The sequence below is a fragment of the Danio rerio genome, chromosome 23 (assembly GCF_052040795.2).
Source record: "Danio rerio strain M-AB ecotype USA chromosome 23, GRCz13ab, whole genome shotgun sequence".
NCBI classification, from domain to species: domain Eukaryota; kingdom Metazoa; phylum Chordata; class Actinopteri; order Cypriniformes; family Danionidae; genus Danio; species Danio rerio.
Genome location: NC_141043.1, coordinates 996943 through 1024233, shown reverse-complemented (window position 1 = coordinate 1024233; position 27291 = coordinate 996943). Strand labels below are relative to the sequence as shown.

General features: G+C 39.9%; 1 protein-coding gene and 1 long non-coding RNA gene across 5 annotated transcripts in view; one reads left to right on the top strand and one right to left on the bottom strand.

Moving 5' to 3' along the window:
- LOC147831182 (uncharacterized) overlaps window positions 1-27291 on the bottom strand; it is a 43805-nt gene that overhangs the window by 7664 nt on the left and 8850 nt on the right. The window lies entirely within an intron of this gene.
- On the top strand, window positions 13-26344 carry cdh26.2 (cadherin 26, tandem duplicate 2). Of its 4 annotated transcripts, NM_001423486.1 has the most exon segments (18): window positions 13-162; window positions 7704-7826; window positions 9285-9434; window positions 10553-10697; window positions 11423-11595; window positions 12832-12963; window positions 13644-13826; window positions 14624-14943; window positions 15024-15166; window positions 15241-15465; window positions 16049-16270; window positions 17823-17941; window positions 18959-19063; window positions 19713-19796; window positions 21655-21690; window positions 21771-21857; window positions 21994-23546; window positions 23585-26344. In NM_001423486.1, coding segments are annotated over 17 exon segments (2493 nt in total). In that variant the 5' UTR covers window positions 13-123; the 3' UTR covers window positions 22201-23546; window positions 23585-26344.

Sequence of the window (27291 nt, the reverse complement as noted above, 5' to 3'; positions counted from 1 at the left end):
TTAAATGTCCCCTCCCCTCAGTCATACACTATATATGAGCAGCGTGTGTGTGTGAAAGAGACTGAGTGTGTGAGTGTGAGAGAGCTGTCAGTGTGTGGATCACAGCAGAACTCCCGCTTCATCATGAGGACTCCAGCTTTCAGTGTTTTGCTGCTGCTGCTGGTGAGTGTGTGTGTGTGTGTGTGTGTGTGTGTGTGTGTGTGTGTGTGTGTGTGTGTGTGTGTTTGAGCATCTGTGTGTGTTTGTGTTTGTTTTTGTGTGTGTCTGTCTGTCTATCTCAGAACGCACAAGTGTGTGTGTGTGTGTGTACAGCTATACGGTCACTCAGCTCATGTTTCTCTGCTCATATTACACACCACACACACACACACACACACACACACACACACACACACACACACACACACACATTCATGCAAACACTTAGAGATAGATAGACACACACACAAGCAAACACACGACAACACATGCACATACAAACACACACATACACACACACACACACACACACACAAAAACTCACTCAAGCACTTAGAGATAGATAGACACACACAATAGCAAACACACACAAACACATGCACATAAACAGACACACACACACACACACACACACACACACACTCACTCAAAGGTAGATAATCACACAAACACAAGCAAACACACACACACAAAACACTCAGAAATAGATAGACACACACACACATGCAAGCACATGCACACACACAGACACATCCTCCCACAAACACTCACACAAGCACTAAGAGATTGATAGACGCACAATAGCGAACACACACAAATACATGCACATAAACAGACACACACACACACTCACAATACACTCAGAAATAGATAGACACACTCACGCAAGAACATGCACACACACACTCGCACAAGCACTAAGACATGCACACACACACACACACACACACACACACACTCAAAGGTAGATAATCACGCAAACACACACGCACAACATAAATGGTGCTGATATCCTTGAGTCTGCAGCTGATGTGATCCTCAGTCCTGCTGTACAGCTGTGAATATGAGTTCTGCTGACTCTGCATGTGTGTTTTACTGGCTAAAACTGCTGCTGTTAGTAACCCAGCGTTGGGTCAAACAGGATAATTTCAGTCACACTTTACAATACAGGAGACGTATAAAGCTACTCGATGCATTTACTGACATGAGCAAACATGAGACATTCATCACAGTATTTATTCATATCAGTAAATGGAAATAGAGTCATGATTAGTTGATGTTAACTCACGGTGCATGAACTAATGTCTGAATTTAACGCATTAGTGAATGATGAACTATGATTAATTAATGCTGTATTATTTGTTCATGTTAGCAAATATATTAAGGGTCAGACTTTACTTTAATCTACACTAAAACAAACCATTAACTGAGACTTTTAGCGTAATAAACTAATAAGTAGCTGCTTGTTAATCATTAGTAAGCTAGTTGAGTTTTGGTATTGGGTAGGATTAGTGATGTAGAACATGATCATGCTTTATAAGCGCTAATAAACAGGGAATGTTGTTATAATAGCCAGTAGTTAATAGTGAGAACTGCTACTTAAACTATTCATTCATTCACTTTTTCTCAGCTCAGTCTCTTTATTCATCAGGGGTCACCACAGCGGAATGAACCGCCAACTTATTCAGAATATGTTTTACACAACGGATGCCCTTCCAGCTGCAACCCAGGACTGGGAAACACGCATACATTCTTATTCACACACACACACACACACACACACACACACACACACACAAACACACACACACACACACACACTCATACACTACAGACAATTTAGCTCATCAATTCCCCTAGGGGGAAACCGGAGCTCCCGGAGGAAACCCACGCCAACACGGGGAAAACATGCAAACTCCACACAGAAACGTCAACTAACCCAGCCGGGACTTGAACCAGAGACCTTCTTGCTGTGAGGCCACATTGCTAACCACTGAGCCAGCGTGCCGCCCTTAAACTAAAGTGTTTCCTAGTATTAACTACGTGTCACACGATGTGTGTACTTTTGAACTCAATGGCCGGGTTTGCTCATGTTTGACCCAATTTTGGTTTACAACAACCCAGCATTTTAGAGCTCAAATTAGAGGAGACTTTAATTCCGGCGTGTCCATCAGACGGTGACAGTGGAGATATAGTGTTACTTTATGAGCTGTTTGCACTATGGCCTTTGCCTTAGGGTACACTTAAGAAAACAAGCTGGGTTATTTGAAGCCAATATTAGGACAAACCCATTGACTGACAGCTGATTTGTTCATATTTGACTCAAACTGGTGTTAGTATGAGGCGGCACGGTGGCTCAGTGGTTAGCACTGTGGCCACACAGCAAGAAAGTCGCTGGTTTGAGCCTCGGCTGGGTCAGTTGGTGTTTCTGTGTGGAGTTTGCATGTTCTCCCCGTGTTGGCGTGGGTTTACTCCGGGTGCTCCGGTTTCCCCCACAGTCCAAACACATGCGCTATAGGGGAACTGATCAACTAAACTGACCACAGTGTATGAGTGTGTGTCAGTAGCTATGCTTCCATCCAAAAATGCGAATAACGCAAAACTGGATTATCGCATAAAAGTTGTGCGAATGAAGCATCGTTTCCATCCAACGAGTCAAAGCGAACAAAATCGTCACTTCCTGATTAACTGGCGCCAAATATCAACAGTAAAAACTGCATTTGCTGCAGTAGGAGAAGCTGCATCAATCGTTTCTAAATGAATGCGCCTCAGAAGACAATCCTAACATGCAGTGAGCGCACAGTGGCGTTTGAAGGTGTCAGACGCGGAGCACAGGCGCTCTTGATTCTGGAGCTCATTAATAATATAATAACATTAATACTGAAATGGTAAGGCGTTTATAATGACCAAAACAACATTTCAGATGTTCTATAATGTGCTCAGCCTGACGTTTTGTCCATTCACACACATTTTAAGCATCACATGATCTCTTTCAACAAAATCACATGACCTTTTTTAATGCGCATGCTGGAGTTTGTGTGGTAAAAGTGTTTCCATCGCAGTTTATGCGCATCTTTTCTTATCAAATAAAAAGTTTATCCTACCCAGTTAGGCGCATACGTTTTTTATGTGCATTTTTAAGATTTATGCGCATCATGGCGTTTCCATCAACTGTTTTTTTAATGCGCATTTGCAAAATGCACACAAAATAGGTGGATGGAAACATAGCTATTGAGTGTGTATGGGTGTTTTTCAGTACTGGTTTGCAACTGGAAGGGCATCCTCTGTGCTAAACCTTCGCTGGGTACGTTGGCGGTTTATTCCACTGTGGTGAATCCTGATGTATAAAGGGACTAAGCTGATGGAAAGTGAATGAATGAACGACTTTAGTTTAAGTATCATTTCATTCATTCATTCATTTTCTCGTCGGCTTAGTCCCTTTATTAATGCGGGGTCGCCACAGTGGAATGAACCACCAACTTATCTAGTACATTTTTATGCAGCGGATGCCCTTCCAGCCGCAACCCATCTCTGGGAAATTAAGGCCCCGTTTACACTATTGCGTTTTAGTTTTAAAACGGAGTTTTAGATCAAATGCGATCCGCGTCCACACTTGCGTTTCACCTAGCATTTCTGAACATATCTCCGTCCACACTACGCCACCAAAACCGTACATCACATGACCATTCGCGCACTCTGGGCATCGTGTTCGAGTATAAACAGGAAGCATGTGTCTCGCTCGGCATTTGGTTATTGTTAGTCAACAAACGCCGGTTGAACAATGAACACGATGGCAAAGAAAGCAAGAGAGGTATTTTTGTGGACAGACGACGAGGTCGAGACGTTACTAAACGTAACAAATGAATCACTGCACAATGGAGCCTAAAACAGACAATAGTGCAAACAACGCTCCCATTTCTGTGTCCGTGTTGTTGTTTACAGTGAAGGCTGGTCTGCTGTCTCCTGGTAGCGTTAAAGCCATGTGTTATAGTCATGTGATAGGGGCTTGACGAATAAGGGAAGGATACGCAATGACACAAAAGCCCCAATCAGCTAGCGAATCTCTGCAGCCCCGCCTCCATTTTCAGATGTCTCTGTTTTCCCTCATCCACACTGAGACGCAGCAGCAGCGCTTCAGAATGAAAACAGCCTCTCCAGCGTTTCCAAAACGCTCCATTTTCAGCACTTGAGAACTCCGGCGTAGTGTGGACGGATGGTGTAACCGTGGCAAAACTTCAAACTAAAAGGCATTAGTGTAAACGCGGCCTCAGTAGCAGTTCTCACTATTAACTACTGGCTATTATAACAACATTCCCTGTTTATTAGCGCTTATAAAGCATGATCATGTTCTACATCACTAATCCTACCCAATACCAAAACCCAACTAGCTTAATAATGATTAACAAGCAGCTACTTATTAGTTTATTAAGCTAAAAGTCTCAGTTAATGGTTTGTTATAGTGTAGATTAAAGTAAAGTCTGACCCTTAATATATTTGCTAACATGAACAAATAATACAGCATTAATTAATCATAGTTCATCATTCACTAATGCGTTATTACAGCCCAAATCCAGACATTAGTTCATGCACTTAACATCAACTAATCATGACTCTATTTCCATTTACTGATATGAATAAATACTGTGATGAATGTCTCATGTTTGCTCATGTCAGTAAATGCATCGAGTAGCTTTGGTTTGTTAATAGTGTAGATTAAAGTAATGTGTGACTCTTAATGTATTATTAGTGACAGAATTAAACTAAATACTCTCTAACATCTAAGTTCTAAAGCATCTGTTGTGTTTTATTGTGCAACTATAGTATATTTATAATGAAATGTTGAATTTGCTGTCTTACACGTTGTCCCACAACAACATTAAAATAGTGTAGATTACTGTACAATGCTTTATATTGATTTTATTTGACATTAGATTTGCTTAAACGAATGCAATAGTTACTTTCCCTGGTAATTATAATGATGTAACTCAGTTAACTGTGAGAAGTAACTACTATAACTAATTACTCCTTTAAAGGAACGGGCCCAACACTGGTTATAACCAATAGCTAAGATAGTAAAGCTCATTGTTCGTTAATGCACTAGTTAATGAGGGTTTTTATCGTAAATGTTGTTGTTCTCAATGTAATCAGTATATAGTCGTGGGTTTTATTGTTGAGGGTTTGTCATTAAGGGAGTGTATGATGTGGTTTACACACGCACATGTCCTCGAGCACTCTTTGAAACATAAACACAGCAGAGAGTCTGATTTACTGCTCTGAACGCTGAAGAAAGTATGATCACACACACACACACACACACACACACACACACACACACACACACACACACACACACACACACACACACACACACACACACACTGTTGACAGAAAGTGTGTATAAGTACATTTTGTCAACATTAACAGCAAAACAACTCTTTAACCTCATGTGTTGGCTCCTGCTGATGAATGTGGATTATAAAAACACTGAATATTAATATTATTATTATTAATTAGTTAATCAACTTTAATCATTTCACATTACGTAAAGGAAAAAACGAGTCAGTCAAAGGATGAACAATAGCTCCACCAGACTAAATGAAGAAATTGAGGAATGGTTTGTTCTCTTCTGATGATAAAATCAAGCACGTCTCACTTTTATTATAATGTGTTAATGCAGCGTATGCAGCAGATTATATTTAATCACCCTGATTATGCTGATAAATGAAAATGAAGGTAATTAGCTCGTCTAAGAGCTCATGAGTCACATATTGAGTTATTTTAGGATTGTGTGGACTATATTGAAAAATTAAAGCCAGATTTGTATCTTTATTTGTGTGTGTGTGTGTGTGTGTGTGTGTGTGTGTGTGTGTGTGTGTGTGTGTGTGTGTGTGTGTGTGTGTGTGTGTGCGTGTGTGTGTGTGTATAAGTGTTTATATATTTTTTTTCGTGTGTGTGTGTGTGTGTGTGTGTACTTTATAATTTTTGTGACATTAGCAGTTTTAGGATGTAACTAACTTTTGTTAAGTGTTTATATATTTATTTTTATGTGTGTGAGAGTTTCAATGTGTGTGTGTGTGTGTGTGTGAGAGAGAGAGAGAGAGAGAGAGAGAGAGAGAGAGAGAGAGAGATAGAGAGAGACATTAATTCAGATCTGTGGTGCTATATAGTTAATTTTTGTGTTGATTTTTTTCAGTGTGTGTGTGTGTATAAGTGTTTATATATTCATTTTCATGTGTGTGTGCTTTATAATTATCATTAAATTATCTAGCAGTTTTAAGCTGATAACTAACTTTCTGTGTATATTTATTATGTATTTTTAATTTCACCTTAGTGTGTGTGTGTGTGTGTGTGTGTGTGTGTGTGTGTGTGTGTGTGTGTGTACTTTAATTAATGCCAAATTAACTAGCAATTTTGGGCAGATTGCTAATTAGTGTTTGTTAGTTAATTATTAAATTTTTATTAAATATTTTTATATGTGTGTGTGTGTGTGTGTGTGTGTGTACTTTATAATATAACTGTTGTGACATTAGCACTTTTGGATTGATAATTAATTTATTTCAGTGTGTGTGTGTGTGTGTGTGTGTGTGTGTGTGTGTGTGTGTGTGTGTGTGTGTGTGTGTGTGTGTATAGTTCATAATGATTGTGACAGTAACTCGCTGTTTTGGGGTGATAGTTAGTTTTGGGGCTAATTTATTTTGATAGTTTATTTATTTATTATTTATTTTCAGTCTTTACACGTGCATGTGTGTGTCTGTGTGCCACAGTTTTGGGCTGATAACTATCTTCTTTCAGTGTTTATTTATTTATTATCCCAATTTTGTCAGACTTGGGGGTGAAAAATTCACAATTGCTGTGAAAGAAACAAAAACAAATAAAGGGCGGGCCTCTTTTAAAAATCTAGTTTGCTATTGGTGGATCTCCTGTGATTGACAGTAAACACCGACCAGAGTATTTCAATGAACAATTATAATTGTGGACATGTTTTGGTAGTGGAATTCTTATGAATTCATATTTATTTAATTGTTTTGAATGTGTGGTCTGTAATGTTTATTATTTGTTTATCCAGGACACTTAAAAAACAGAAGACAAATCTCAAGAGATTTTTTTGGTAAAATATGTACAGTAAAGGACAAAACTCTTCCCTTCTCTGATACATATATATATATATATATATATATATATATATATATATATATATATATATATATATATATATATATAGGGCTAATAATTCCGCCCTCATCTATATAAATAAGTGCATTCATTCATTTTCTTTTCGGCTTTTTTTTTTCGCTGCCACAATGGAATGAACCACCAACTGAACAACCAACAACCCATGGGAAACGTCCATACACACTCATTCACCCACATACACTACGGACAAAAGCCCGTAGGATGCCCGATCAACCTGTTCACTGTTTATCCTCTTACTTCCCATCCCTTTCATCCCTACAATAAAGTCTAGCTCAAAGTTTGGCGTGGTCCATGCTGGTGAATGATGTATGAAACTATTGTTGGACTGCATGATATTTCAGTGGGTGTCTTCAGTAAATGATTGTGAAAGTCAATGTATTGCGTTTGTCTCACAAACAAACAGTGTCTGTTTAAGTGCATACTGTAAATAAGTGTATATAGTATACTGTAATACTGCATTAAGGTACAGAATGATCTGCATATGTTATATAATCATTTTATAACAGATGAAATGGTTTGTCTTTATCTAGCTTTCCTGGAGTGTGTGTTCATGGGCTAACGGTGGAAAGATACGACAGAAGCGCATGTGGATTATTGAGTCATTTGCCATCGAGGAAGAATCTCCCGGACCATTTCCATATAAAATAGGCAACGTGAGTGCCGTGCATATACACTTACTGTCTGCTAGAATGCATTCAGTTCTGCTTTATTCAGCATTATTGATTTTACACGTGCAAATATAAATATTTATGAGTCAAATGGAGATTTTGGATTGATTCTTGATTGGGGTGAAGTTGGTTTTATGTTTGTATGTTCTGACTTCCACCTTCTTAATATAATGTCAGAAAAGTATTGTTTGCAAATTATAAATGAAATCCAACGCAATCTCACGGCAATTTGTGACTTTTTGGTTTAATTTGTATAAATTTGTACGATCTAATTCCCACAATTTAGTATGATTTGCTTATCACTCAATGACGATTGGGATTAGGGTTGGGGTTGGGTGCCACGCCTCCTTTTTAAAATCGTACATTTTCGTACGACTAAACTCGCATTAGATTGTACAAATTAGCCACTAAACTGACAAAACCAACACAATCTTACGGCAATTCGTAACTATTTCATTTAGTGGCTAATTCGTACGAATTCGTACGATATAATTCGTACATTTTAGTTCGATTTGCTCATCCCCCAATGACGGTTGGGTTTTGGGGTGGGGTTAGGTGCCACGCCTCCTTTTTAAAACCGTACAATTTCTTACGACTGAACTCATACGAATTCGTACGAATTAGCCACTAAACTGCCATGTACACATGTATGCGCATGCACATGTCATTGTATGACAGTAGTTTATTCTGCAGACAATCAAAAATATATATTGCATAAGGGGGCTAATAATATTGAAGTTAAATTGGTTACAAAATATTTAAACCTGTTTTTATTCTAGCTAAAATAAAACAAATAAGCCTAGAAGAAAAATATTATAGGAAATACTGTTAAAATTCCTTGCTCTGTTAAAAAGCAGCCCTACTATTATATATGTATTTTCAAGTACTAAAAAAAATCAAAACATGCTTAAAATTCCAACATAATAGTAAAAATAATTAAAATAAATAACTTTAAATAATTATTTAAATTTTGCTCACGCAATGTGCTTGTCCAACGCGTCGTAAAGGCAAAATCAAAACAAAAATGACAGAGAAACGTTAATGCAGTGGTTCTTCAGAGGCGAAGAAAAAGATTAGACAAAGATTAGTTTTATTGAAGGCCAAGACAAGTTAAAAGTGATTAATTTATATTTTTCTATACATATTATATATTAATATTACACAAACACACACATACAGTATATATATATATATATACAGTACATATGTGTGTGCATGCGTGTGTATTTATATGGTGGGGGGGCTCCAATGTTTGTATATGTTCATGGGGGGGCCCCAAAGAAAAAGGTTGAGAAACACTGCCCTAGGGGATCCTGTAGAAACTATGAATGTAAAAGAGAGATCTGTGAGGGCTGACTTCATTTCTGCTGAACACTGTATATGCATGCACATAAGTTAATCGGAGACACATTATGACCCATGTGTGTGTCGTCTGTGTTGCAGATTCATGCCGAAAAAGCTTATTTACTCAAATTCGAGCTGCAAGGTGAGGGTGTGGATAAAGAACCAAAAAACCTGCTCACAATCAATGATAAAGCAGACGTTTACGTCCATAGGAAGGTGGACTATGAATCTGGTCAAAATATCCTTAAGGTAAGCATCCCTTAAAGAACTCCTCATATAAACATTGTGAAACATCTGTCTGTTCACAGTTTACGTATTTTGTGATTCACAAGTGTGTTTATTTGCGGTGGTGAATTGCATTATGGGATGTTGATCTCTGCTCTGTGCACTTTTGATGCTGATTATAACGGTTCTTAACCCTGTTAAAACTGACACATGAACAAATAGTCAGAATATTTAGAATGAGGGGGGCAAAACTTAAACCCGCATACCCCTCTGTAAATGTGCAGTTGCGCCCCTGATAAGAAACAATATCTAGAGAAATAAATCGGTAAAATAACAGAAAATGTGCTGCAGTTTATTAATGTAATGTGTATTTATATAGCGCATTTATTGTGTATGAACATACACCCAAAGCGCTTCACAATCATGAGGGGGGGTCTCTCCACACCACCACCAGTGTGCAGCTCCACTTGGATGATGCGACGGCAGCCACAGGACAACGGCGCCAGTGCTTCACCACACACCAGCTATTGGTGGAGTGGAGAGACAGTGATAGAGCCAATTCGGTGGATGGGGATAATTGGGAGGTCATGATCGTAAGGGCCGATAGAGGGACTTTGGCCAGGACACCGGGGTTACACCCCTGCTCTTTCACGAGAAGTGCCATGGGATTATTAATGACCACAGAGAGTCAGGACTTCGGTTTAACGTCTCATCTGAAAGACGGCGCCCACTGACAGTGTAGTGTCCCCTTCACTATATTAGGGCATTAGGACTCACGCAGACCACAGGTTGAGCGCCCCCTGCTGGCCTCACTAACACCACTTCCAACAGCAACCTAGTGTTCCCATGTGGTCTCCCATCCAGGTACTGACCAGGCTCAGCCCTGCTTAGCTTCAGTGAGTAACCGGTCTTGGGCTGCAGGGTGACATGGCTGTGGCATTACAAGGTTATTACAAGGTTATTACAAGGTTTCTGTAGCGTAATATACAACACCAACACACACTATACAGCACTGCAAACAGTTTCACAGATATTCAGAAAAGGAAACTGCTAAGTATTGGATATTTTTCACAGTGTAGCATTATAACAGCACTGGTTACTGTATTACACTGCCAATTGACTTTCACTGGACTCAATTACAGCTAATGTTCGAAGCAAAAAATAAATCCAATAATGAGGTGGACATACGGCTTGGTGTGGAGATCAGGATATTGGACATAAATGACCACGCGCCTGCATTTCAGAAGTCAGTCTATGAAGTGAATGTGGACGAGTCCCAAGCTCAAGGTAGTTCACTATTATCGTAAACACTTCTCTACTTTTGCTCTTTATATTCAGGACATTCTGTCAATCTGTACTCAGCCTTGTGCACTTGCAGACTATAATGTTATGATATTTACAGTTGACGTCAGAATTATTCACCCTGCTGTGAATTTTTCGTTTCTTCCTTCTCCAAATATTTCCCAAATGATGTTGAGCAGATTGAGGAGTTGTTCACAGTATTTCCTCTAATATTTGTTCCTCTGGAGAAAGTCTTATTTGTTTTATTTCGGCATGAATAAAAGCAGTTTTAAAGCTATTTTAAGCTCAATATTATTCGCCCCTTCAGCAATATTAGTGTTGGATTGTCTCCAGAATAAACCACTGTTATACAATGACTTGCCTAATTACCCTAACTTTACCCTAATTACCCTAGTGAAGCCTTTACATGTCACTTTAAGCTGAATACTAGTGTCTTAAAAAATATGCTATGGGTAAATTGGGTGAACTAATAGTTGGCGGTTCATTCCGCTGTGGCGACCTCTGATAAACAAGGGAATAAACTGAAGGAAAATGAATGAATGAAATATACAGTGGGGATAATAATTCTGACTTAAACTGTGTTTATATAAACCAATCAGTTTATTTTGGTCACACCCAAGGTCTGTTGAATTAATGACTGTGTGCATTCATGAAATATTTTATGGATGAATAAATTTGGGTGAAATATGACTTTCTTAATATTAATCTAGGTACAGAAGTACTGACGGTACTGGCACATGACAATGACAATCCAACTACAAGCAACGGGACGTTCACTTATACAATCAAGTCTGTAACACCGAAAACAGATAATGTCGAGTTTTACATTCGACAGCATAAAGAATCTGGCTCCATTTATTTTAAAGGCTGTTTGGACTATGAGGTACGGTATGAATCATTTACACCTTAAACTATTTTGTTACTTTTAATACACTTCATAAGACATGTACTGCAAAAAAGTGCTTTTCGTAGAGTTTTTCTCTTGTTTCCAGTTCAAATATCTACAAATTCCTAAATCAAGATGCATTCACTCGACAGCTCACTTGTTTTCAGAAGTCAAAATTATGTTTTTCCTTAAAACAAGTAAAATAATCTGCCAATGAGGTGAGAAAAATAATGTTATATTCGCTTTGACATAAGGGGCTCTATCATGCACCCAGTGCAATAAGGAGCAAGACGTGTTTGGCATGATTTGTTGTTATTTTTCAGACCAGTGCAACACTAATTTTTAAGTATTGCGCCACTTTGTTTAAAAAGCAATTCCATTTGTGGCGCTTTGTGGACTCATGTGCTGGTCTATAAAGGAGGTGTGTTAAGGCGCATTGTTGGAGCACTGAATTTGTAAATAAGTGAATTTAGAAATAGCTTTTAGGCAAAACTTTGCTCTTAACAAAGGAAATTAAATATGTGGGCTATTGGATGTGTTCAGTGGAGTGAGCTTCCACTGTTTCCTCACTCCACCAAAGTAAAGGAGTAAAGTAAATAGTAAGTAAAGAGGCTGAATGGAGGAGGCTCGTTCTTTCTCCTCGCGCTGCAGATGCTCTGTTTAACTGTGTTCTCGCTGGTGAAGTGTTCAGTTTTTACACTTACAAAGTTGCCATGTCAATAGCAAATGCACCATAGTGCGACACAACTGACTCTTAAAGGGAATGAGAGACGAGACTCTGATTGGTTTAATGCAGGTTCTGCTCAAAACACACCCAGAACTCATGAAGAGAATCAGCACAACCGTGTTAGACCATGCACTGGGGTGGAGCGTATTTTTCAGTCCTTAAAATAGCAAAAGTGGATTGGGACTCACCGTTAATGCTTTTGCACCATGTGCTTTAGACTTTGAGCCTAGGTCATAAAAATAGAGCACAAGGTTATTGTGATTACCTCTTTGGCTGATTATTTTGCTTGTTTTAAGGAAAAAGTCACTTAGTTTTGGCACATTATTTTTGAAAACAAGACAGTATTTTTGGCTTATCAGAAAAATGCTTTCTGATTTAATTTTTTTTAAATATTTGGAGTTTTTAAGTAAAAAAGCTTTTTTTTTTTTTGCAATGTATAGCTTTTTGTGTTTATAAAATTCTCAATTCAACATCAAAATGTTTTATTTTAAATTAATCTCTTCCAGAAAGCTCAGAAATATACAATTCTGGTTGAAGCGAAGGACAACGGGGACAAAAAACAGCTCTCAAGTACAAGTACAGTGATAATCAATATTCAGGACGGTAACAACAATCTTCCAGAGTTCACTGGCAAAACAGTAGGTTTTAACACGTGTTGCAAAGTTTTAAAGGGGACCTATTATGTCTCTTTTTACAAGATGTAAAATTTGTCTCTGATGTCTCTAGAGTGTGTGTGTGTGTTAAGTTTGAGCTCAAAATACCACACTAATAATGTTCTCCATCTCTCTGAAACTGACCCATTCAGGCTTTCATCCTAATTGTGGTGTCTTGTTGACTGCCGCTTTAAATGCAAATGAGATTGTGCTCTTTTCAGAAGAGGGCGGAGCTACATACGCCTGTAAAACAGCAGTGTGTGTGTTGTCAGTGCTGTGCATGTGTGCTTCAGTGTGAGTGTGTGCTTGATGCTTCTGTCAGTCTATGTGGCTCCTGTCGCTGTTCATCTAGAACTCCACATCTATAATCCTCTTAGTCTATGCTGACATTATCTTCAGCAGCTCAAACACTAATGGCTAATGGACAGACGGCTGCTTCTCACTCAGGGCTGCTGTTTATGCTAATGAGATGGGGACTAGTGGGCGGGGCTTTCCCCCTCTGATGACACGTACAAAGGGAGAATGTCAATCAAAGTGTTTCTGCAGACTGATTTTATCAAGTTTGATTATAAAACAGAACGAATACATTAGTTGTTATTTAATGGCATGCAAGACGTACAGTATTGTCCTATAAAATCCAGTGAGATTTTTGACTTGTGTTTCAGGGTCCTGGGAAGGTCAAGGAGCGGGAAACTGGGGTTGAGGTACTACGACTGCAAGTAACAGACAAAGACAAGCCAGGATCAAAAGCATGGATAGCCAAATACACTATAAATGGAGATAAAGAAAATCTATTCAAAATAGAAACAGACCCTGTGACGAATGAAGGGATTTTAACTGTTGTTAAGGTAGGCGGATGACGGTTAATGCTTTATTGTGTCAACAGTTGCCCAAAGATTGAGTCAGTGTTGCTGGTTTGGGCTGTTTAGGATATTCACACATTGGTTTGTCAAATGGGCATCATGGTGGCGCAGTGGGTAGCACAGAAGGTTGCAGGTTCAAGCCTAGGCTGTGTCAGTTGGCATTTCTAAGTGGAGTTTGCATGTTGGCCCTGTGTTCGCGTGGGTTTCCTCCACAAGTCCTAAGACATGTGGTACAGGTAAACTGGATGAGCTAAATTGTCTGTAGTGTATGAGTGTGAATGCAAGAATGTTTGGATGTTTCCCAGTGATGGGTTGTGGCATCCACTGCGTAAAACATGATGGATAAGTTGGCGGTTCATTCCTCTGTGGCAACCCCAGATTAATAAAGGGACTAAGCGTATAAGCTTAAATTGTCTGTAGTGTATGAGTGTGAATGCAAGAGTGTTTGGATGTTTCCCAGTGATGGGTTGTGGCATCCACTGCGTAAAACATGATGGATAAGTTGGCGGTTCATTCATCTGTGGCAATCCCAGATTAATAAAGGAACTAAGCCGATAAGAAAATTAATGAATGAAAATATCTCCAAATATCTCTTCTAAGTTGTTTATGCTTTAGAATATTTGTAATTTATTAAAATCTCTTTTTAATAAAAGACTAAAGCAGTCACCTTCAACATGCAGATTATTCTCTAATTCTGACCATCACTTCAACATGATAAAGTATGCCTGAATACATTAATGCTGACAATTCTCCAAATTCTCTTTATGCTTTGAAACACTCAGGCGATGGACTACGAGGAGCAAACACACCAAAATATATCCATCAGCGTGCAGAATGAAGTGCCTTACTTTTCATGTAAGGTCAAAAAGCAAGTGCCGAATGCCATGTGGGAACTTGACAAAATACCCCAAAACCCTGGCGCAAGTGTTGCAAGCCTCTATAAAACCATGCAGGCCACCATTCATGTTGATGATATAAATGATCCACCTGTATTTATACCTCCCGTCAAAAACGTGCCGGTATTGGAGAATACTGCAATAGGAACGAGTCTTACAACCTTCATTGCTAAAGACACGGATGGAAGCCATGCAAACACATTTAAGTAAGAGAAACTTTAGTAAGGTTAGTTGGACATTGCAAATAACCAAAGGTGAACTTACCTGGTGTTTCTTTCAATCTCAGATTTGTTAAAGGTGAAGATCTTGATAATTGGGTAACTGTTGATCCAGTGACTGGACAAGTCACCACAGCTAAAGTTCTGGACAGAGAGTCGCCGTTTGTGATTAACGACACCTATAAAGTAATCGTGTATGCTGTGGATGATGGTAAGCATGATTTGATTCCCAAAGATTTCCTCCTTAACTGTATTATACTGACTAACAGTGTCTCTGATCACCAGGAGTACCACAGCTGACAGGCACGGGAACTCTCTTTATCCATGTTAATGATGAAAACGATAATGTACCAATCCTGGAGATGAACAGAATCGACTTTTGCCTGAATGCAGAGCCCACAATGGCCAACATCACAGCCAAAGACCTGGACCTTCCTCCATACAGCTCACCTTTCTACTATGAGCTTTTAGGAGATGTCAAGAACAAATGGAGGATTGATCCAATCCAGGGTAATGATACCTTTCTTCTTCGCTTCAAGCTATTTTTCATACTAAGTATCACATTTCGCTTGTACAACACATCATGAGGGTAAAATAAGGGACACACTTTATTTTGATGTACAATTCCTGCTAGTAACAAACCCTTAAGTAAGACTTTTAGCTCAGTAGACTACTACTTAGTGGCTTATTATACCTTAGTAAGGTAGTAGTTGTGTCTAAATTAAGATTGTATTTATAAATGCTAATAAGCCAACCCAGGCTCATTCTGAAAACAAAGTCCAGCAGACGTTTCTGGAGACCGCGAAATACGTGCCGGGAGGTACGAATTTGTGCAGTTTTTGTTTTTGCGAATCCGCAAGAGGCCGCTGTGTGTGCGTTTTTGTATCTCGAATGTCTCTCGCGAGTGCCGTTCGCGCCCGCGCTCTTCTTGCGTCAACCCGGGCTCGAGGATCTTCTGAGCTCAGGGATCTCTCCAGGAACAGCATGCCAAACACGCTTTATAATCAATCATCAGCTAAGAGTGAACTCTTGAAGCCATAGAGGCTGATTTCCCTTTGAGGTTGTGTCAGCAATCTTTCTTTTTCTCTTACAGGTAATACGGTGACTCTTGTAAAAGAAAAAGACGTGTTTTCAGGTCATCAGCTCCTCCAGATCAAAATATCGGACCAGCAGGGATTATACTCCATCCAGAACCTGTCGGTCACAGTGTGCGACTGCTCTGTCAACTCCGACTGCCATGTCAGAATGGTGTCAAAGGCTCGGATGGGGCCGACTGCCGCCTTGTTGGTTCTTCTTGCAATCCTGATCCTCATAGGTAATTCAGTGTTATGATGGCATTGACAGTGCTAATATGCGATGAAACACTTTGCAAACGGTTTCATGATGCTGAACACCTGTCCTTCTGTACAATTCAATCCAACTATAAAAGGTGTGGCAAAACAAGGACAGAAATGCTGTTGAGACCTGTTGAATGACACCTGCACCTGTTGAATGGCTTTAAAGTGCTTATATTGCTAAACAAAGTAGATTGATACTCTTGTATGATACTAAATATCCAGTAATGCGTGACCATGATCAATAAAATACCGGAATCCAAATACGGTCATATTACTCACTAAAAGCATAGTAAGATCTTAGAGAGATCTCATTTAAAGCATGTTGGGCTGTAGTCCTGTACAACTACTGTGTCTTGGCTTACTATAGAATTCCCAAAAAATTCTAATTACACCTAAACAATCTAATTACGTTATACTTGAAACTTCAAGGCAGGTGGGTTGATGAGAGTTAGAGGTAAACTCTGCAGGGACTCCAGCCCTCCAGCATTGAGATTGGTGACCCCGTTGTAAGGTTTGTAAATTGATTTGGATAAAAGTATTTGCTAAATGATTGAATTTAGGGAAGTGTACCCTACAGTGCATCAAAAATACCATGTCTGACTGGGCTGATTACTGTGAACTCAGCATTTATTTATTTATCTAGGGCAGGGGTCCCCAAACCTGTTCCTGGAGGGCCGGTGTCCTGCACATTTTAGCTCCAACCCTAATCAAACACACCTGAACAAGCTAATCAAGCTCTTGCTAGGTATACTTGAAACATCCAGGCAGGTGTGTTGAGGCAAGTTGGAGCTCAACCCTGCAGGGACACCGGCCCTCCAGGACAGAGATTGGTGACCCCTGATCTAGGGCTAATTCAGCGGTAACCCTTTAAATGCTCTGCATTAAACATTAGTGATGCTATTCCTGCATTCTACACACAGTGAGCATACACCCAGGGCAGTGGGCAGCTAATTCATTCACTTTCCCCACCTTCATTTCATGCCAAGACTTCGTAATCAAACCTGCAACCTTTCGATTACAAGTCCAACCATTAGGCCACAACTGCCCCCATATAAACCGAAGCAGAGTGAGTGAGTATGTGCTGAAGATAAACAAAGCCTCAATGGATAGGATGACATGATGGTGGGCAGTTCATGACAGAATTTTCATTTCGGGTGATCTAGTCTTTAAAGGTCCTGCTAGGACCCGAATAACCATATTAAACTGACCAAACAATGTGTTATGAAAGATAGCTGGAGAATGAAAATACAATAGGTCACCGGGTATTCCTGCATCCTCAATCACCAGAGGTGCCGGGTTCAGCAGAAACAACCAAAGCTAAAACATACAGGGGTAACTGTGGCCTAATGGTGCTATTGCAGATTCCTGGGTAGACTGAAATTGGGTGTCTGGCTCCTGAGTGCTCTGGGCGATCATTGAAATTTTTGGTATCATGTGTGAACTTTACACTGTGATTAACTGCTTCCTTCCTTATTAATAGAACCATGATTACATTAAGATTCGAATAAATCTTCCCTTGTTGTATTTCAGTGATGGGTTTACTGGCTCTCTTGATCTCCTGCAAGCAAGAGAAAAAAATGATTGCAAACGACGATGCCATTGGTTGCCTTATTACAACAAATACAGAAAATCCAGGAACAGACTGCACGGTAATTTCATTACTTTGCCCAGAGTACCGTTCATCTATTGATTCTTGAGATTGTGAGTTTTATTCAGTTTTAGGCTAAAACTTTACAGCAAAGATCCATCAATCAACGTATGTAATAACATGAAATCATGAACAGCATTTTTATAGTCTTCAGTGCCACACGATATTTAAGAAATCATCCTGATATGCTGATTTAATGTTCCAGAAATGTTTCAGTATGCATCCTGGTTTTCTGACAAATATATAAAATATAGTGTCATTGTGTTAGCACGTCTGCATGAGTGGAGTCTGAAGCATGTGTGGACATACACCAAGACTATTAGCGGCATGAGACTTTGCATCACAAAGTGGAGTTAGACCTGACTCTTTCATAAATGCACTGAAAATATATGAAATGCACATTCATGATAAAATGTGTAGGACTTATACCTCTCTGACCTGGGCAATGTTCCTACCACAATTCAATACTATGAGAAGGAAGATCTGTAACACCAAAAGACACCAAGTTCATACTCTTATTCAGGTTGCCCGGAATGGAGCCGCTAGTATCAGATTTACTTGTGCTTGTTAACTGCTTTGGACATACAAAAGAAGCCTCTGTCATATCTGCACCAATGACGACAAACCAGACGGGGGGAAACAGAGTTAAATAAGCCCGAGTCTTAAATGGTTTGTTCATCTAAAAATGTTCACCCTCATGTTCTTCCAATCTCTGAGACATCTTTGATCATCTTTAGAGCACAAATGAAAATACTTTAGATGGAGTTTGAGAGCTCCCTTATCCTCCAAAGACAGCAGAGGTCCAGAAACAAACAAATAGAAAAGGAACCAAAAACAGTGACTTGAGTGGTTCATGTGTAATCATATGAAGCTCAGAAAACACTTTTGTGCTCTTAAAATTTTTTTTAAATATATAGTTTTTGGCCCCCAGAGACGTTATTAAGGTGTGACATATTTATATAAAACCATTACTGTTGTCTTGAGTAATTTTAATCCAAACCATGATGTCTTTATAAAGGTGCCTTTCAGTATAGGAGTTGACAAACCGGATTCTGCCAACATGCATAGCAGTATGCATGTCTCTACAAATGTAAAATCAAGCCAGAACATCACATCACAAACTGTGAGTAATAATATTTGGATTTCAAATGGCTTTTAATTTTGTATATTAACCCTTGAGTGCTGTAGGGAGTATTTTCATCCACTCTGAGGTGATATTAAGTCTTAATTAGGGCACAACTTTCTCTGTGTTTCAGCAAATGTGATGATTTTTGCTGAAAAATCTTATTTTGACACATATTTTGGGAAAATTCTTTGACAATATTCAAAAATTCAACAATACACTATGCAAATGGACTAGCCTTTCATTGTGTTGGGGGCTGTTTTTGCCCCCTTGGCTTTCATTATAATCACATTTTTTGATTGCAAAGCCATGACAGCATATAATCATGCATTCTTGCCTGTTGGTGATCAATAGCAAAAATTACAAATTGTACCTCTTCCCAACAGGGAAAACCAGCAACAATCAAGAACGCATAATTATATGCTGTCATGGCTTTGCATTCAAAAAATGTGACAACCGCAAACATAACAAAAGGGTAGTCAATTTAAACAATACACCAAGGGTTAATATGACGTGTTGTGCATGAAAACCATATTTCTATGTAATTTCTAACTAAAAAATGAAAGTTTAAATTGCAATTCTGCAACCCTGACTGTATACAGGATAAGTAAATCATCTAAAAATGATTGTTCTCCATCAAAACATCAAGGTGATACAAAAAAGTCAGCATGCAGTTTCACAGGCACCACAGCTACTCTACGATGGACAGGCATTCGAGCGCTCAGCATACAGGGTGAGTGGCAACAGCCCAAGCAAGTTTTCAAAGTTCATGGAGGGCTTATTGGAAATACGTGCTTTAGCGTACATTCTTACAAAACCTAAAATATGTTGCTCCAGGTACATTTCGCTGCACATTTCAGAATCCACTGGAGGGCACTTAGTCTACAGTTTGCAAATTTAAAATACATTTTGTACGCCTCATTTTATTAAAACTCTTTCTTATTGTTGACGTTCAGGTCAAGCTTGTCTTACAGATCAGCTAGTAAACCACTGACCAAGACCCTTCCTTTAACCCCACCAATAGTGTTTTTACTATTGCACTGCACTGCAGCCACATGTAGTTTTACCTTGATTTTGCATTTGTTTTATTTGTTTTGTGGAAGCATGCTTCACTGCACTCGAACCCTAGTATTCTGGATTTTAAGTACAACCCTGTTTAAACTGAGTCACGAGCAAACTGACCATGCCAAGTGTTAATATGGAGATAGATACAGACGAAAGCAGAAGTTTACATACACTGTATAAAAAGGCACATAACCATATAAAAAAGTCAATGTTAATGTGAATAAACTTTTTCTCTTTTAGCTAAGTTAGGATGATCAAATGTGTTTCTGTTCTGCTTAATAGCAGAATAATGAGAGAGACATTTTGGAAAAATTGCTATAACTTTTCTTGAAAGTCAAGTTTACACACAATGAGATTATTCTGCCTCTGGAAAAGCTCAGATGATGATGTCAAGCTTTTGGAGGTTTCTGATTGGCTGTCAATTAGCCAATCAGAAACCACGGTTCCACGGTTCTAGATGGTTATGTACATTTGAGTTAATGTGAGGCACAACTGTAGAATAGTGTTAAAGGAAAAGCTCGAACACACTGCTTCCCTGTGGGGAAACCAACTAGCCAGAATCAACAGCAAAGCCAGATTACCATTAGCTGAATGACACTGGGGAAAAGACTGATGTTTGGAGACATGTCCTGTGCTCTGATGGAGCTAAGATTGAACTGTTTGGCCATAATGAGCAGTGCTACATTTGGAGGACAAAGGGGAAAGTGCACAAGCCTAGAACACCATCCCAACTGTGGAGTATGGGGGCGGCAGCATCATGTTGTGGGGCTGTTTTGCTGCAGGAGGGACTGGTCCACTTCACAGCATAGATGGCATCATGAAGACAGAACATTATGGAGAAATACTGAAGCAACATCCCAACACATCAGCCAGGACATTACAACTTGCCCACAAATGGCTCTTTGAAACAGACCATGACCCTCAGCATACTGCAAAATTAGTTCACATGTGCTTCAAGGACAACAGAGTGAATGTTTTGGAGTGGCCATCACAAAGCCCTGATGTCAATCCTATAGAAAATGTGTGGGCAGGATTTAAAAAGCTTGTGCAAGCAAGACAAATCTGACTCAGTTACACCAATTCTGTCTGAAGGAATGGGCCAAAACTCCTGCAAACTACTGTGAGGAGCTTGTGGAAGGAGACCCAAAACATTTGACCAAAGTTTTACAACTTTGCACCACAGCAAACTGCGAAACTTAACGCATGACCCTGTGTTTCCAGTCTGACGCATTCGTGTGTGTATGAATGGAAGTCTAGAAGAGTGGAAAAGTCAAGTGTGACTGCAGCTTTTCTAGGTGTACTTGAAACACCCAGGCAAGTGTGTTGAGACAAATTTGAGCTAAACCCTGCAGGGCACCGGACCTCCAGGAAAGAGATTGGTGACCCCTGCTCTAGACCTTCTAGTGTTACGATTTTTATGTAAAGCTCATTGGAAATATTCTATATTAAATAACAAAATAAACAACCAAAATAATTATAAATAAACAAAACTGATTCAGAAATAAATATATGGTTTATTTTTTCAGAGTTCCACAAGACGTTCATACAGAAAAAATTTCCAATTAAGTGCAAAAATAAAGACGCCAACTATTCCTTCTGACCTGAGCCTTTTTTAAACACCTTATCTGCATATTTTCAACAGCGTGCAAGTATCAGATCCAGCTTTAGAAGCAACTACAAAGTCAGTACATCTTACTTTGGCGAAAACCTCGCTGCACTTATCAACCAGGTAACCTTGATGCTTTCTTTTTATCTAATCTTAGCACTGAACACATGTGTTCATTTATTATTTTTAAGATTTTATATGTATTTCAAAATTGTAGAAACATATGTAAATAATTGTCGTGGTGTTTTGGTCTTTTCAGAAAGTACTCGCTCTACAGAAGCGTGAAGATGAGCTTGGTGTTTACGAGCCGCACTGCTATGCAGATGAAGGAAAACCTACGGCCAGTTCTGAACTGGATGCAATCTCTATATCAGAGGATGACTTTCATCCAGACATGCTTAAAACCGTGGACAACAGGTTTAGTCAACTAGCAACTATTTCCAGACCTGACCTGATGAGAAGGTGACAGCTTTCTCTGGAGGTCTAGAAACTAGTGTCAATTTCTCCAATTAAAATGGCTTGACACGATCAGAAACTTGACATGTTTGCTGCATCAGTAATGCCGAGTTCACACTGCATGATTTCAGCCCTGATTTTCACAGGTTTCGTGAAATCGCAACTCGACAAAAGCAGTCATGCAGTGACAACAGCGAAAACAACGGCGATTATGAAAATCATGCAGTATGAACTCGGCCTACAGTGACAATGCGTTTGATGCGATCCGATCAGGTTATGAATGAACAGTGCTTTGCAGTGGCTTATAATGAAGATTAATGTCGGTTAATCAGTGGCATAGCGGACGGACCCGCAGGGTACGCACCGCGGGGGGGCCCTGCATGATTAGGGGGCCCCGCGTCGTCGTGATTTTCAATAATTGAAAATCTGGCAACCGCAATAATCAAACTCTTGCGAACAACTGTGGTCGGAACCAAAGTTCACAGGTCTGTGTTCTCTGAACTCCTCTCAAGCTGTGGACTACTTCATTCTGATTGCTTGCCGAACCGCGTCATAGCTCATACCAGAAAGTTGCCTTGATATCAACTCTCCTCAACGCTCACACCGGTTTCTCGCCGCCGGTTCTTATTGAAATTAATGACTTCTGGCTACTTTGACGCTATCGCCGCTTTCGGTTTGTGATCGCTCCTCAGTTTGTGAAGGCTTCCCCGCGTTGTCGCTCCACCCTGTCTCCCTTCCCCGCTCCTCAATTTGTGACCCCCCCCTTATCGTCAGTGATCCCTGCAGGGGGGCCTCCGCATTTTGCGCTACGCCACTGCGGTTAGTTTTGGCTAAATCCCTTGAATTTTTGTCCACAATGTGTTCATTCATTACTTGAGCAAATCAGCGTTTGCGCATTCATAGTTTTTAATCAAGTTACAAGCACAGAAGTTACAAGCAATGAACATATTTGCAAATATTTCTATTGATGAACTAAACACTGGTAGACTCTTTCCTTATTTACTGTTGTAATACTTGGCAATGAGATACTGCATTAAAACTTCACACACAATACTGAACCATAAGGGATGCTGGGTGAAATATGCAGGACACATGGAGTGAGGGAAATTAGTTTTTTCTATTGTTATACATATGGCAAAATGTGTTTGCATTTCCAGAAGGAATCACAAGTGCTTGCTAAGCAGCAAAAGAATAGTGTTATTGTTTTATGTACGCTCAGGTTTTAAGGTTTGTTTCTGTGTAAATAACATTGTTGTAATGACCACCAGGTATGAAAAACCAAAGCGTGTTGCATTTTTCTTCAAAATGTTTCAATATGACATCATCCCTCTATTCAAATGCGCTCCGCACTCAAACATATTTAAAATACTCAAATACTTAAAACATACCCAAAAATATTACCTTTGCTGTTTGTTCAAACTACTTGTTTTAATTGGGCTGAAACAACACAAGTTTCTTTGGGGGGGGGGGGATTTAATAGTTGTACCAGGCCACCACCTGGCCAGGCTAAGCCCAAAGGAGTGATGTAGGACAACTGTCCTCCTTGCAGTCCCATCCCCAGCAGTGGGATCTGTAAAGGGCTAGTGCATTGTGGAACAGGAGCTGGTCAAAGGCCAGGATCACAACAACCCAATCGTCAGGCACAGAAATTAGCTCTTGGGGTATTAAATGTTACCTCACCGGGAGGGAAGGAGCCAGACCTTGCGCAGGGGGTTGGACAGTACCAACTAGTGATAGTCGGGCTTACCTCCAAGCAGAACTTGGGCTCTGGAGCTGAATTTCTTGAGAAGGACTGGACTTTCTTCTACTCTGGATTTGCCCACGTTGAGAGATGACGAGCTGGTGTTGGCTTGCGTACAGCTCCTCTGCTTAGCCGATATGTGTTGGAGTTTTTCCCGGAGTGGGTTGCTTCCTTGCGCCTTTAGGTCAGGGATCAATCCCTCACTGTAGTTTGTGCCTATGGGCAAGACACCAGTGCTGAGTCCTTGGGAGAGGTGCTGGAAGGTGCTCAGACTGAGGTTCTACTGGGGGACTTCAACGTTCATGTGGGTAATGACAGTAATACCTGGAGAGGCGCGATTGGGAGGGATGGCCTTGCCTGATCTGAAACCCAGTAGTGTTCTGTTGTTGGATTTCTGTGCTAATCACAGCTTGTCCATAATAAACACCATGTTCGAGCATAAGAGTGTCCATCAGTGCACATAAGCCGGTGGTCAATGATCGACTTTGTGGTTACGTCATCTGATCTTTGACCATAAGTCTTGGACTCTAATGATAGATGAGAGAATTTTAAGTCTCTAGATATTGTGGGGCTGTCTTGGCTGATACGTTGCTGCAATATCACATGGAGGTCTGGGCAGTACCTCTGGGCTGTTCAATTGGGGTGGTGCATCCCCTTTTAAAGAAGGGGAACCAGAGGGTGTGTTCCAACTATAGGAGGATAACATTCCTCAGCTTCCCTGGAAAAGTCTACGCCAGGTAACTGGAGAGGAGGATCTGGTCAATGGTTGAATCTCAGATCAAGGAGGAACACTGCAGATTTTGTCCAGGCTGTGGTATACTAGACCAGCTCTCTACTCCCACTAGGGTGCTCAAGGTTTCATGGGAATATGTCCAACCAGTCCATATGGGTTTTGTGGACTTGGAGAAGGCGTTAGACATTTGGTATTCTGTGGAGGGTTCACGGGGAGTATGGGGTCAGATGCGCTCTGTTAAGGGCTGTTTGGCCCCTGTATGAAAAGAGCAGGAGTTTGGTTCACATTTCTAGCAATAAGTCAGACTTATTTCCAGTGTTAAACTCCGACAGGGTTGCCCTTTTTCACGGTTCTGTGTATAATTTTTATGGTTCGGGGACCAAAGGATTTCATTTCTGTTATTCGTAGACCATGTTGTTCTGTTAGTTCATCAGATCAGAATCAGCACCTCCAGGTCCACCAGAAAAAGGTGGCTCACCATCTCCAGGATGGAGGAAAGTTCTTACCCCAGGTGGAGGAGTTCAAGTAATTTGAGGTTTTGTTCAGGAGTGAGGGAAGGATGGAGTGTGAGATTGACAAGTGGTAGGAGTAATTCAGTCAATAAAGAAGGAGCTGAGCCAAAGGCAGCGCTCTAAATGTACTCGTTCCTACTTTCACCTATGGTCATGACCAAAAGGAATAGATCTCAAATTCAAGCTGCCAAAATAAGTTTCCTTAGTAGGGTGGCAGGGCGCACCCTTATAGATAGGGTTAGGAGCTTTGCCTCAAGAGTTGAGCCGCTGATCTTCCACATCGAGACAAGTCAGCTGAGGTGGCTCCGGAATCTGATTTTGATGTCTTCTGGATGCCTACCAAGGCAGCTGTTCTAGGCTTGTCCCACTAGGAGGAAGACTCGGAGAGAACCAGGACATGCTGGAGGGACTATGTGTCTTGACTGGCCTAGGAAGACCTCAGGATCCCCCAGAGGACCTGGAGGAAGTGTCAGGGGAGAGGGAAGTGTGGGGTTCCCACCTGAGACTGCTGCCCACATGACCCAGAAGTGGAAGAAAATGTAATGAGATGAGAACTTAGTTGTTTTATGTTCAATCTGCTTAAATTTGTAAAAACTAGTAAGTTAACTACATTTTTTCATGTTGTGTTAAACGCAAATCAATTGTGTGGGACTTAGTATTTTTTTACAGTGTATGAAAATGTAATTCCCTGTCCACTACACTCAAAAACAAAAATGTCTTGTGTCAAGTGAAAACAAAATTGTTTTGCTAATCCTATTGGCAGATTATTTTGCTTGTTTTAAGGAAAAACTCATTTGACTCAATATTTCTGAAAACAAAACCAATTAAGATGTTCCCAAAAAAAAAAAAAAGAATTGTGTTGGTTCAACTCATATAAAGTAAGTAGTTTAAACAAGCAGCAAACATAATTTTTTTAAGTGTGGGTAGGTGACGATACTGCAAATGATAGTTATGAGAAGCATTTTTGAAGAGAAAATCTACTTAGTGTTATGCTAAACCCTGTGACGTATCTAGGTCTGCTGTGCCCTTGGGTGTGACATTTGTCACTGTCAGAAAACTGCACTGCTGTTTCAGACATTTTTATGACTTTTTTTTTTGGTAGTATTATTTGTACATTATTGCATTGGGAACCTATGAATCTTCAATAAAACAGTATTTACTCTGCTAATGTTTACATGGTAGTGGTTTTTTATGCTTTGGAAAGTGCAAAAGTGAAAAGGTTTTATTTTGGAAAAGACCTGTTGGACCTGTTTTCTTTACTTATGCTGACAGCACTCGGCTTTAAAAGTGCTGTTGAACAAGGAAAATCTCACACTGAAGCCTGTAAAAAAAGCAATCCTGTTTTACAGGATGACACAGCTATAGGCTAAACAAGTGTCAGAGTTATATATATATATATATATATATATATATATATATATATATATATATATATATATATATATATATATATATAATATTTTAGTGAAAACTGTTTTTTATATATTTAAAGAGCCCCTATTATAGGTTTTTGAAAATGACCTTCCATGCAGAGTGTAACACAGCTCTAAGTGAAGTGAAATATCCAGCTAAGGCTTAAATATGAAAGTGCACCGTGTTGATTCATCTATAAAAGAGTCGACTCAGGTGGTTCATTTGATTCATCTTGATAACGAGTCTTTAGCCGTGCCGGCGTGACGTTGATATGGAACTCAAGCCCCGCCCATTTGCTGCGTGCAAAGACCTGGGAAAATTCAAACCTTCCAAACCCCTCCCCAGCCCCGCCCACAAACACTGTAGCAGTTTCTGGTTGAATCATGTGGCGAAGACGCTGTCCTCTGAAGTGTGGGGAGAAAAAAAAGTGTTATTTTCCCTGATCAGGCTGTGAACAGTCAGTGGTTGAAGTTTTTGTAAAAATACCTCAGCATTATCGCCCCAGACTTGTGCTGTGTTCCTGTCATTTTTCTGACAAGTGCTTCAGCAATCCACACGCTTACACTGGGGGATTCATCGGCCGTTTGTTAAAATCAGAAAAGACTATTGACGTATGGGACTTTGTCAGAGCTTGACACTTTACAGTACACAGTTTATGGATCAGTTTCGTCCTCCATTTCACAAGTGTAAGTACCTTAAGTG